At 40.0% G+C, this 13,593-nt stretch overlaps 1 protein-coding gene across 1 annotated transcript in view; it reads left to right on the plus strand.

Moving 5' to 3' along the window:
* The first annotated feature begins 1,561 nt into the window (after positions 1-1,561).
* MED13 (mediator complex subunit 13) overlaps positions 1,562-13,593 on the plus strand; it is a 98,943-nt gene continuing 86,911 nt past the window's right edge. The window contains 3 exon segments of the mRNA XM_047758042.1: positions 1,562-2,402; positions 4,242-4,439; positions 4,441-4,476. Of these exon segments, the coding sequence (XP_047613998.1) occupies positions 2,337-2,402; positions 4,242-4,439; positions 4,441-4,476 (300 nt within the window). The 5' untranslated portion in view covers positions 1,562-2,336.

The raw sequence follows: 13,593 nt of genomic DNA on the forward strand, positions 1-13,593 counted from the left end.
TACCTACATTGCATTGTATCTTACTCTATGGGAAATGGTTCCTTTATTGCCTTGCTTCAGGAATCTTTAGGGATATGCATGTATCTTATTCATATTTGTATCCTAGGCCTAGCACAGACCAGGAGCACACTTAGTTGAACAGCAGGTGTTCAATAATGATTTTTTTTTTAAGTATATTAATAGCTAACATGCAGTCAGCACTGTGACAAGCCTTATGCCTACACTGTTTCATCCACTGGATACTTTAGGAGAAAAGTACTTTTATTATCCGTATTTTACAATGAGAAGACTGAGAATAAGAAATTAATTTAATCTAAAGTCAAATTTGATCCAAGATCAACTAGCAAGTGGCAGAACTTTTTCTATAGGCTTTTCCCTTTAAGATCTGGGCTCTTCACCCCCATAGATAAATCAATGGATAGAAGAATGCTTTTCATTCTGTGGCTGAAGAAGTGACACGGAAGAACCCACCATTATTTTACAGCGGCAATTAAGATTTAAAATTATGGTAAAGCCTGACTTGCTGATGTTTCCAATTTTTTGGTCACCTTTACTTCTTCCTCCCCTCCTCTCTCCTGCCCTCCTTCCTTTCGGCCTCTGTCTCTGTCTCTCTGTCTCTCTTTCTCTCCCCTCTAAAATTCTCAGGAAAAATGTTTGAACCCTTACTTTGAAGTGTAATCCAGTCAATAACTGAATGTTTCGTGGGGAAGGAAACTAATGTCTTATTCGGTTCCTACTTCTTACTATTAATTCATCTGCAAATTTACAGATATCAAGCACCTACTGTGTGCTAGGAATTTTTTTTTTTTTTTAAGACGCCAGAGAGATAGCGGAAAACCAAAGTAAGTCCCAGTTCTCCTGGAGATGACACTCTAATGGGCACTTTACATACACTGGTTCACTTACTCCTTACAATAACCATATGAGGTAATGATGACAACAATAATAGATCAGTCTAAACAATGCATATCTGTGCCCAGCACTTGTCTACCTGCTTTCTCTGTATTAATTCAATTACCACAACAACCCTGTGAGGCAGGGGATATGTTTTCCTCATTTTACAGATGAGGAAACTGAGACAGAGAGGTAAGTGATTCTCTCAAGCTTCAAACCCAAGCAGTGTGGCTCTAACTCCCAGGCTGTTAGCCGCATGACTATATTGTTTCATTTACGTTTCGTTCGTAATATCACAAACTTTCAAGCGGCTGAGTCCTATCGCAGATCTGACTCCCAGGCCCACGGGTTTGCGCTGCACCCCAGTGGCCTTGTAGAATAAAGAAGATCTTGGAATTTTTGCAACACTTCTAAGGAATTCAAACGGATTTCAACGTAATTCCCAGATTTGTTATGTGAACCCTGTAAATTCCCTGGGAAGGAGTAAGATAGGGCCAGGGCCCTGGGTCATCTCACGGTGGCCGGGGCACCCAGCAGATGGCGCTATCTTAGTAGCCACCAGCTGGCTGCCCAGTCCCCCTGGGCTCACCGCCTCTGCTGAAAGCTTCCCGGCTCTCCTTCGCTCCCTTCTCTCTCCCCCTCCCCACGGAGCCCGGGCGCACGTGACCTCCAGGCGGCCAATGGGCGAGCAGAGAGGGCGAGCTGGTCCCTGTGGCCGCCATTAAAGCGAAGGGAAAACCCGTGAATTCGGATTAAAGGGGGAAAAAACACCGCCCGCTGGGCCCACAAAATGGGGGAGACTACGGCGTCCCGGCGGTGAGGCCGCAGGAGAGCGGACGTTAGGCCGGCTTGGCCCAGGGACGACACGAAGACACAGCCAGAGAATGGTCTGAGCCCGCAGACGCCGCCACCACCTCCGCCACTGAGGAGACTCTGGGCTTAAGGACATCGCCGCTGCCGGGTCGGGGGCCTGGGCTTCTCTCCCGGTTCTCGCCCTTCCCGCCCCTCTGCGGGCGCCTCCCCGCCCGGGAGAGCCGTCCAGGGCCTGGGATCTGCCCTCTCGGACTCGATTTTAATTATTTATTGTGTAATTTATTATATTTTCTTGTGGCAGGGGCACACATTCCCTCTGTCCCCGAGAGGGACGGGCGTCCGCGGGCTCCGCGGCGGCCGCAGTCCGGCCCGCGGGGCGAGCGCGGCGCGGCCCTCCCGCCTCCGGCCCTCGGCCCCGGGCGGCTGGGTGCCGGCCGGGCGGCGGGGACTGCTCGCGGCGGCGGGGGGGTGGGTGGGGAGGGCGGGCGGCCCGGCGGCCTCCTCTTCCACCGCCCCCCCAACCACCACCCCCCCGCCCTCCCCGGTGTCTGTGTTTCTCTCTCTGGTCGGAGGCGGCGGTAATGGCGGATGGTGGGTTGTGGCGCCGGCGACGGCTGCTGTGAGGGACGATGAGTTCCTCCTTCGTGCCGAACGGGGCCAGCCTGGAAGATTGTCACTGTAACCTCTTCTGCCTGGTGAGTGCGGGGCGGGGGCCACGGCGAGCGGGCGTTGGGGGAGGGGCCGCGAGGTGCGCCCTTGGGCCGTGGGGGAGGGGGTCCGGGTCGGTTCCAGATGCCGGAGTCCCCGGGCTAGGCCCAGCCGGAGCCGGAGCCGGAGCCGGAGTCGCGGCCAGCTCGGCACCAGCCCGGCGGCCGCGGTCCTCTCCGGAGGTCCCGGGCGCTGTGTTTCGAGTGTCGGCCCTTTTTCTCGTTTCTGACTCTTTTTTCCCCCTCCTCGTAGTCTGGTCTTTAACTTGGGCTCCTTGTCCGGCAGGACACTAGCCTTTCCCTCTGTTTCTTGCTTAACTGTTGCTCTCCTCCTCATGGACCGTGTATCCCTTCTTCACACTTACCCATTATTGCCCGTTCTCCTTCTGTCTCACTCTGCTCATCTGGTTTCCCCCAAAAAAGCGGACCCCGGAACTTAAGCACTCTTTTCGTTGTCCATTTTTTATTGTGAGTCAATCTATATAGGGGGGTTGGTTTCTTCCTTGCGCGACTTCGGGCTCTGTGTAAAAAGGAGTAGATGCCATTTCATATGTTTTCTCTTCAAACTTTGAAAACAACTTGCCATTTTGACAATTTTTAGCCATCTTGCTTTTATTAGAACATTATGTTTGTGAGAGTGGAGCGAACCAGAGGAGGAGGTGCTGTGGTTTTGCACTAAATATTTTTGTATTTGTCTAATTTGCCTTCGTTTTTAGCATGTTTTGAGGGGGCTGTTCCTCTTTTTATTGGAAAGTCAGGGAAAGCTAGATTTAGGGATGATAATTGTGTACGTTGGCCCAGATCTGGGAACATCCAATAAAGACTTTCAAAAGTACCAACTGTTGCAAATATTTAGTTTTCAATTGGATAGTAACTTAGCTTCATCAGTGATTTAAAGTTTAGGTGACTTTCTTTTTTCATTTTCCCTATCCTATGAGAAATATTAAGAGTGTGTGTGATAGGTAAGTGAATTGAGTGGGCGGAGCACAACTAGTTGGCCAGTGTAAACTGCCAGTCATGTATCAGCAGTTTCATTTTTGGCACCTTGCGCTTTGCACCTTTAAGTTAGATTCAGAATTACAAGTTCGCTCTAATGAATTTCTTTTCACGATGCTAAACTGAGATCTTTACTTTTTATCTAAAAAATAAAATGTTTTCTTGTACAGTGTCCATTAATTTGCATCTCTTGAGCTGTAAGAAGACAGCAGGTTTTACATTTCTGTCTTCTCCAACTCAGTCTATTTTTGGTACTTTTAGGATCAGGTTCTTTGAAGATAAGACTAGCACAAATCTGACGGTTCTTTGTCAGCAGCTATTTGACTTTTCCTAAAAGGAATATGTAAAGATTTAACAAGATTTTTTTTTCAGTTGTAGTTCAGGTTTCTTTTCGTTAGAGCCATGACTTCTATAAACATGGAATGATGAGTCTTTAAAAATTAATTTTCTGTTATAAGTTTGTCACCAAGGAACAAATGTAACCAGTCAGAACAGAAGTTAGGACAGAGAGCAAATGTTTACTCAGTGTGCAATGTTAAAGTACATGTTTATGTTTAATATTAAGCTTCTTTTATTTCTCCTTGGGACACATTTATTGTCTTGTTATTCAGTGACATGTCAGTGTTAATTTTTAAATTGTTTTTGTTCTTTTCCTTTGATTTTTGGTTATTGAATTATCAGAACTAATAAACATTTTTGGGGTCAATCTGCTTTCGATATCCTGAGCATACATTAAAAATTGTAATGACTTAATGAAGAGACTTTAAAGCAAGTGCTTTTGATTTTGAGTGAATATGCCCTAATAAAAAAATCATACTTTGTTTTCTTCAGGCTGACTTGACGGGAATTAAGTGGAAAAGATATGTATGGCAAGGCCCAACTTCTGCCCCTATTCTGTTTCCGGTGACAGAGGAAGACCCCATTTTGAGCAGTTTTAGTCGCTGCCTTAAGGCAGATGTGCTTGGTGTTTGGCGGCGAGATCAAAGACCTGGAAGAAGAGAATTGTGGATATTTTGGTGGGGTGAAGACCCCAATTTTGCTGACCTTATTCACCATGACTTGTCAGGTGAAAGCAACTTATCATTTCTAACTAATGATGTAGCCATGTGTACTCTTCCCAAAAACGTTTGTATTACAAATTAAGATTGAGGGGGGGGTGGAACATTGTTGGGTATGAAACCAGATAAAATTTCAGCTTCATGTTTCATTTCACTGGTTATTTTATTTTACTCAGAATTATGCTTATTATGGCAGGCTTTTTAAGGCTTTAAAAACTTTATTCTTACCTAGCTTTCTCATGAATTTTTGGCAGACAGGGCCTAAGGAAGGCATGTTACATTAATTACCCTAAAAATGTAACCAGGGGAACATTACCTAACAAAGTCATAAAATACTTTTGAAGCCAAGTTTAATTCATCTTTGAGTCATTTCTGCCACTGCTTTCTTCTGTATGAATATGCAGACCGTTGTAGAAGTATCTAGAAGTGTTGTAATTTTCTCATCTTTTTTTTTAGGCGTGTAGTAATTTTTTAAATTTGCAATTCTTAAAAAATTAACATATGAAGGCATTTGTTAATTTTGTTATCCTTGGAAAGGGATTCATTTATTTTAGATACTGTTCCATCAAAGGCTATCTTTAATATAAAAATAGCTTTTATAGTGGGACATGGGATCATAATCTAAAAAGTTAGAGAAATAATTTTATTATGAGCAAATCAGTAAGACTACTGCCAGTGTTATTTCTTGACATTTAGGACCAAAGGTTACTTTAGAAAAAGAAACTATAGCTCTTCAAGTAATGACTGAAGCTTGTGTTTACTTTAGATTGTAAGAGTCCATGTTAAAACTGAATCTTTGATGATAGGAATGTAAATATGATTAGTTATTTCCTGCAGGGTACCAAAAACTTAAAACAAGATGTTACATAATGATTCTTGACCAGTAAATTTAGAATTTTTAGGTAACTGAAATAATCATTCTTATTTGAAATCGAGTACCCTAAAGTTTCTACTATTGTCCATTTGACCTGTTACAGAACCTATTTTGTTTTTGGATGATATGTAATTCGGGTGACTATCTCAAACAAGCAGTCAGTAAGACCAGTGTTTGTGCAGGAATGTGTGTGTCACATTTGTTTTGGTAGTTGCTTTTTACCTTCTAAGGAGCAAATTCTTCAGTGTTAATACTTATTTTTTTGAGTGGTTGCAATTCTTTTATGATAAATGCTTTCCAGCTTTCCTAATAAGATCCTGCTGGAGAGTCTGGTCCTTAGTTTTAAATATGTAGTGTGGTTTTAAATATGTTATATGATGTGTTTTGTATACATGTATATATACATGTATATGAAACATGCATGTAAATCAGGATATAATATTACTTTACAGCATCAGCAAGATGATACTTTGTAATTGTCATGCCAGAAGCTAAGCCTGCTGGCTTTGTTTTTCTTTCCTTGACTTGGGTATGTGTCAGTTATTTTAATGTTTGCATGTTCATGAATACCACCTTATTACAATATTTGAAGACTTGTTCTAATGTTGAAAACTATAGATAAATTATAATTCTCACTTGGGGGTTTTAGTTTTCTAAGTAAAGTTGGCAGAGCATCTGAACAGGCCACCTTTCTCTGCAAATTCCATGAAATACATTTTGTGGAATCAAAAATAACTTTAACAGATATGTGCTATTCATTTTACCATAGTAGGAGTAATGTTTTCAAAATTAAAAGCCTGTTAAAGTTAAATGTGAGTTGTTTTGATGTGTATTAAAATACTGTGTGGGTATTTTTTCTTAATGTTTCATGTTGTGTGTTAGGTATGTTTTCTCCTGAAACTTCTGTAGTTTAACTTTGTTTTTTAGCATAAATTTTTAAAAATGGTAATACTTAAATAATACTTTAGACTATTGATTTGTATGAAGTGAAAGTAATTTTGGAAAATTAGGCTTTACGTGTAAGATTTTGCTGAATGCCATTGAATGGTAAATAACTTTTAAGTATTAGGGTATAAGCAACTGAAATAGTAAACTAAAATATATTAGTAGTTGTATGTAATCATATTTTGCTGTTACAAAGTCCGTCCTGTACGTTTTAAACAGTTTTTGTAGCCAGTGGTATTTTTATAATGTTTTAGCTTTTTTTAAGCCTGTCATTTACTTGAGAATGTTTTTACTTAAATCAGACATATCTTGAATAATAAGGTCTTTTCAGATAGAGTATATTTGTCTCGCCCTTTTCTTTGCTCCAGGGACACCGTCTGCCTCCCTTTTGGGATAATTAGTCTGCCTCTGTCTCTCTAGCTAACCCCTTTTTTCATTTCTTCCCATCTGTGGCACTCTATCCCCTTCTTTTAAGCTCCCCTGAGAAGAGAGCAGCTGGACAGTAGGGGTGGCATCAGCTGCAGGAGGCAATCCTGAGTTCCAAGTGGAGGTGTAGCAGTGAGGAAAGGGGAACCGGAAGGACCCAGGTGGTAATAAAAAGCTGGTTAATTTAGTTTGAGCCTGCTCTTAACAGGCAGTGTCCTTCTGTTTGGTTCAGCACCCACCACATCTTGTTACTGAAATATTTGTGATTATGGTGGTAATATTGCCCTTTATTGCCCTGGTGAGAGGAGGAGGGAGGTATTTATTTTTGAAGATTAGTTTTTCTTATTAATAACTAAAGTATAGAATGGTCTTCCCTTAACTCAGTCTCCTTCGTGTCATCCATAGTGTATTTTTTTAAAGTAATTTTTTGTTTTACAATAGTTTTGGATTAACATAAAAGTTGTAGAGAGAGTTCTAGGGAGTTCCTGAATAACCCTCACCTAGTTTCTTTTCATGTTAACATTTTTCATTAGGATGGTACTTTTTTCACAGCTCATGAACCGATATTGGTTATGTTAGGATTAACTAAAATCAATACTTTATTTGTATTTTCTTTATTTTTATTTGATACATTTTTTCTGTCCTATCATCTCACTAAGGATACTGTATTACATTTAGTTGTCATGTTTCCTTTGGCTGTTCTAGACTGTGACCGTTTTTCAGACTTGCTTTATTTTTGATGATCTTGATAGTTCTGAAGAGACTGGTCATGTTCCTTAGTTCATTTTACATTTCTTCGCAGCTCTTACTTGTAGCAGGTCACCTTCCTTTCAAGTTTTGCTGATTTGTAGAAATAGAATATAAACTCGTTTTATTGCTAATTGGTAAAAGTCTCTTACAGCAAACCAACTCTGATTTGATACATTTTTTAAAAATCCTCAATTCCTTGTTTTATAGCAGTAGTAATACTGTTCAGTAATTTTTAAGACCTAATGATTTTGAGTAAGGATTTGTGCTAACTAGTATTGGCCTAACTATAACATTCTAGAAAGATACTTGTACATAATATCACTTGAAACCCAAAGCCAAACACCTTTTTTTTTCTTTTACTTTTTGCTCTGTTCCCTTAAACAGAATGGATAGTGGGTCAGTACTGATATATTTTGATAGAAAAAAGAATTAGGGAACAGAACTCCTCTTTGCTTATAGCCTTTAAAATTTTTTTTTTTAATTTAAACTTTTTATCAGATCTTGCTTAGTGGTTGTGTGATAGAAATGTAAATGTAGGTAAATGTAGTGGTGGGAAAATTTTAGCTAATTCCTCTGGTCAGAAGTCTTTATAGTGGGTAGGACCAGTTTTATTTTACTTTATTTTATTTCGGTTTTGTTTTTTAGGGCCGCACCTGAGGCGTACAGAGGTTCCCGGGCCAGGGGTCGAATCGGAGCTATAGCTGCTGGCCTACACCATAGCCACAGCAATTCGGGATCTGAGTTGAGTCTGTGACCTATACCACAGCTCATGGCAACGCTAGATCCTTAACTCACTGATCGAGGCCAAGGATCGAACCCGCATCTTCATGGATCCTAGTCAGGTTTGTTAACCGCTGAGCCACGTAGGGAACTCCCCAATTGGTTCTTTTAATTGTAGTGTTAGTTTGCTTCAAAGCAAGGTTGTTTCATTATCATTAGTGTGTCCTTGAAGGAGAAGAGTTTTCTGGGTATTTTTATTATGCGCCTTAACCTTTTTGGAATTTTATACCTGTCATCACTGGCTTCTAGTTTTTCCCTTGAAAGAAAAATAAAAACAAAAACTACTACCTCTTCCGAGGTTTGCATCTTAAAAACAATCATAGTAACTAGAATGTGATGAGGCTGAGAAAACTGATATCTGAGAACTGAAAAAACAGACGCAGTCAGAGCTAAAAATATTTATTTTTCCTAACTCCTCTGGTATATGGGTTTTAGCAACATGTTCATAGACTTTCATTATAACAGAATTTCATTGTAAATACCGTCAAGCTACAGAGACCATTGTTTAGTCTTAGAATTTAATTTGGATGCTTTTATGAAGGATAACTGAGTGGAATTTAACCTTAAGTGGCAGCTTTATAACAAGATTGACAAATAGGTAAATAACATTCAGGTCCAGTGTCAGCCAAACTAAAAAACTGTTTTGTGCCTCGTAGCCTGAAGAGAGTTAATTCATTTCTGTCTTATGTTCCATAATTTACTTGTGACATACCTTTTTATCTTTGCTAGTCTTCTAGGGACAACTTTGTTTGCCATGCTTCTTTTGTGTACTGTCCATTTTGAGCAAGAAAGTATTATCTTTTAAATCTTAAAAGATTAACATATTAGACTGCCTTTAAACCATAGTTTTTCAGGTTTTGCTGATCAATAATGCTGCCAATTTAAGGCTTTCAGTAATATTTGCTGAATGAATGGCTTATGAATAGGCTTTTTTTTTTTTTTTTTTGTCTTTTAAGGCCACACTTGGGGCATATGGAGGTTCCCAGGCTAGGGGTCTAATCGGAGCTGTAGCCGCCAGCCTTCGCCAGAGCCACAACAACACGGGATCTGAGCCGTGTCTGTGACCTACACCACAGTTCACAGCAACACCAGATCTTAACCCACTGAGATGGAACCCCCATCCTCATGGATATTAGTCAGGTTCGTTAACCCCTGAGCCACGATGAGAACTCCTGAATGGGTTTTTTTTGTTCAAAGTAAACACTAAATTAGACATTTAAGTATTTCTCTTTATTCTTTCAAGAAACAAATACTATTTTCTATCATGATCATTTCTGACCCATTTATTATTCATTAGTGTATTTTAATTTTAATAGTTTTGCAGACTTAGATTTACTGGTTTACCACTGTGGAGCTATTTAAAGATGTCAGTTATGAGACAACTGAATGAATGTAAGTACTAAGTGTAGCAGCTTTTTTGATTCCCCCCCAATCCCCCCCGCCCTGGTCATAGAGAATTGTTTTGATTGACCTATCGCATTCTTCAAATTTTATCTTCAGAAAAAAATTTTTGGAGTTCCCATCATGGCTCAGTGGTTAACGAGTCTGACTAGGAACCATGAGGTTGCGGGTTCGATCCCTGGACTTGATCAGCAGGTTAAAGATCCGGTGATGCTGTGAGCTATGGTGTAGGTGGCAGATGAGGCTTGGATCCCACGTTGCTGTGGCTCTGGCGTAGGCCAGCAGCTACAGCTCCGATTAGACCCCTAGCCTGGGAACCTCCATATGCCACAGGTGCGGCCCTGGAAAAGAAAAAAAAAAATTTTTTTAATGGAAATCAAATTTAGCATTCGAACTTTTGAATTGTTCTCTTCAAATACTTTCTAAAATTTTTTAAGTAATAGTGACAATTAAGAGTTCTAATGCTAAGGGTAATGGAAAAGTACTAAAAACACAGAATTGGAACTGTTTTCTCTGGGGATGCAGATACAAGAGGAGGAAAACATTTAAATACATTAATCAGACTTTTTCTATTAGAGTCTGGTTGATTAAGTTCAAAAGAGCTAGGTAAAGATTTGCCGTGTGTTCCACCCCCCCTTCCCTATGAACAATGCTTGGGTTGAGATTCAAGGAGTTATTTTAAATAACGTGGAGTTCCCATCATGGCTTAGCAGTAATGAACCCAGTTAGTATCGGACTCGGGTTCAATCCCTGGCCTTGCTCAGTGGGTTAAGGATCCGGCATTGCTGTGAACTGTGGTATAGGTCTCAGACACACTTCAGATCCCTCGTTGTTGTAGCTGTGGTGTAGGCCAGCAGCTGCAGCTCTGATTCTGCCCTTGGCCGGGGAACTTCCCTATGCTGCAGTTGGGGCCCTCAAAAGACCAAAAAAAGAGAAAAGGTAATGTAAGAGGTGCATATCACTATGTCTTGGGTGGCTTGGTTGTACGCTTTCAGCTTTTATATCTCTGAATACAGCATGTAGAGAAGTACTTTTATTATGGTTCTTATATCAGGATATTAGAGACTTGGCTCAGTAGGCGTCTAGTTTCTGAGAGACACCCCTTAACCCTCTAAAAAAAATACTTTTAGTCTTTCATTGAGTGTTATTATTTCCACAGCAATAAAACATGAAATTATGTTACTTTAGTGTAATGGTTGCTTAGTTACCTGCCATATAGGTGAAGATGTACTTAAGAGATTTCTGGCCTTAGAAAATCCTAGCAGTGATCTGTTCTTTATCTTATGCTTAACTCCTATTTAGTGCTGATGAGCATTGTGGACATTTGAAGATACAGTGTAAAATGAGGATTAAGTTCTCCTGAGTTTCTCTAGACTAAAATATTTAGAGCAATGAGAGAAATGCTTGAATATTAATGATTAATTTTCTAAACAGTTCTTAGTATTTTTTTTTTTTTTTGGTCTTTTTAGGGCCATACCCTCGGCATATAAAAGTTCCCAGGCTAGGCGTCGAATCAGAGCTGCAGCTGCCGGCCTACACCACAGGCACAGCAACTTGGGATCCAAGCCATGTCTGTGATCCACACCACAGCTCATGGCAATGCCAGATCCTTAACCCACTGAGCAAAGACAGGGATCAAACCCAAATCCTCATGAATACTAGTCAGTTTCATTACCTATGAGCTACAACCGGAACTCGGACTATTTGGTATTCTTGAACTATTTAACTATAGGTTTTACTGAAATGGATTTTTTTTGTCTTTTTACCTTTTTTTGGGCTGCTCCCGCAGCATATGGAGGTTCCTAGGCTAGGGGTCTAATCGGAGCTGTAGGTGCCAGCCTATACCAGAGTCACAGCAATACCAGATCTAAGCCACCTCTGAAACCTACACCACAGCTCACGGCAACACCAGATCCTTAACCCATTGAGCAAGGCCAGGGATTGAACCAGCAACCTCATGGTTTCTAGTTGGATTTGTTACCTACTGAGCCATGATGGGAACTCTGAAATAGATTTTTTAAAATAAACCCATAACATTGTCAGAATTTCATGTGAAAATTTATTTTATATATTTATGTATTTATTTTGTGTTTTGTGTTTTTTAGGGCCTCACCCAAAGCATATGGAGGTTCCCAGGCTAGGGCTCTAACTGGAGATGTTGCTGCCGGCCTACGCCAGAGCCACAATAATGCCAGATCCGAGCCATGTCTGCAACCTACGCCACAGCTCATGGCAACACCAGATCCTTAACCCACTGAGTGAGCCCAGGGATTGAACCTACAACCTCATGGTTCCTAGTTGGATTTGTTTCTGCTGCACCATGATGGGAACTCCTTTATTTTTATTTTTAAATTTTTAAATTTTTTTTTTGAAAATTTGTATAATTATTGTATTACAGCTTTTACTATCCCAAAGGTTTTTTTTTTTTGTCTCTTTAGGGCCACACCCATGGCATATGAAGGTTTACAGGCTAGGGGTCCAGTTGGAGCTATAGCCGCCAGCCTAAGCCACAGCAACATGGGATCTAAGCCTTGTCTGTGACCTACATCACAGTGCACGGCAACGCCAGATCCTTAATCCACTGAGTGAGGCCAGGGATCGAACCACCATCCTCATGGATCCTAGTTGAGTTCTTTAACTGCTGAGCCATGACAGGAACTCCCCAAAGGTTTTTAATTTACTCTTTTTGGGAAGAAGACAAATTCCCTTTCTCAAATTTTAAGTGAATAATTTTCTGATATTTGAAGTTTATCATGACTGCAACTTTGATATGTAGTTATAACTGTGTGTCTTGGATTTTTGTTGCTTTAAAACTTAGAAGTGGAGTTCCCATTGTGGCGCAGTGGAAACATATCTGACTAGGAACAATGAGGTTGTGGGTTTGATCTCTGGCCTCCCTCAGTAGGTTAAGGATTCGGTGTTGCCGTGAGCTGTGGTGTAGGTTGCAGACACGGCTGGGATCTGGCATTGCTGTGGCTCTGGCGTAGGCCAGCAGCAACATCTCTGATTAGACCCCTACCCTGGGAAGCTCCATATGCCACGGGTGCAGCTCTCAAAAAAACAAAAGACAAAAAAAAACAAAAACAAAAAAAAAACCTTAGAAGTAGTTAGAAAAAAGATTTTGGTAGGGCCTACTCCTGAATGATAAATGCCACTCCATTGTGTTTAGATTTAGAAGGTAAGGATTTTTGAGGTAATGTCAATAAAAATAAGAGTACACTAAATATATTATAAAGAAATGAAGAATTGTGAGGTTGTCCCAGCATACTTCTCTTGGAATTAAGCTATGTATACTTCTAGTAATCATAAATCTCATAGTTTGAGCTAAAACTCCTAATGTAGCTATTTAACTTTGAAATGACAGAATCTGATTATGATTAGGCTGAAAGCAGTTGAGAAAGTTTCTTTTTTTTTTTTTGTCTCTCAGCAATTCACAAATATGGTGTGATGTAGACTTTTTAAATAATTGAATTTACTATGTGCCGCTTCCCTTTTCCCCTAGCCTACTGTTCACTTTAATAAAGTGAAACTTGTAAAATTTTGGCTTTAAACAGAAGTAGATAAGGATGTCTATAATATAGTATAATGTGAAGAACTTTTAATGTTGATGTTTAGTATTAATGACTTTAAAATTATTTCAACTTTCAAGTATTGTCATTTTCTTACCTCATTTTTAAAAAAGCTTGTCTTTTTGGAACACAATTAGTTGATTTGAAAGACTCTTGGCTAATTTAGGAAACACTTTAAAGAACAACATAAAATCAACATTAACCTTTGTCGTGGCACAAATTTCTAGTGCAGGTAAAAGTCCACTGTCATTATGCTTTTGAGTTAATGTTTATTCTGCTCATTTGTTATGTAAGTTACGAATATAAACTGTATCACTATCAATATGTTTCTGCTTTTATTTAAGACAGCATAGTTATTTTTCTGTTGAAATGGTGTATAC

Source organism: Phacochoerus africanus, chromosome 14 (assembly GCF_016906955.1).
Source record: "Phacochoerus africanus isolate WHEZ1 chromosome 14, ROS_Pafr_v1, whole genome shotgun sequence".
Lineage (NCBI taxonomy): Eukaryota > Metazoa > Chordata > Mammalia > Artiodactyla > Suidae > Phacochoerus > Phacochoerus africanus.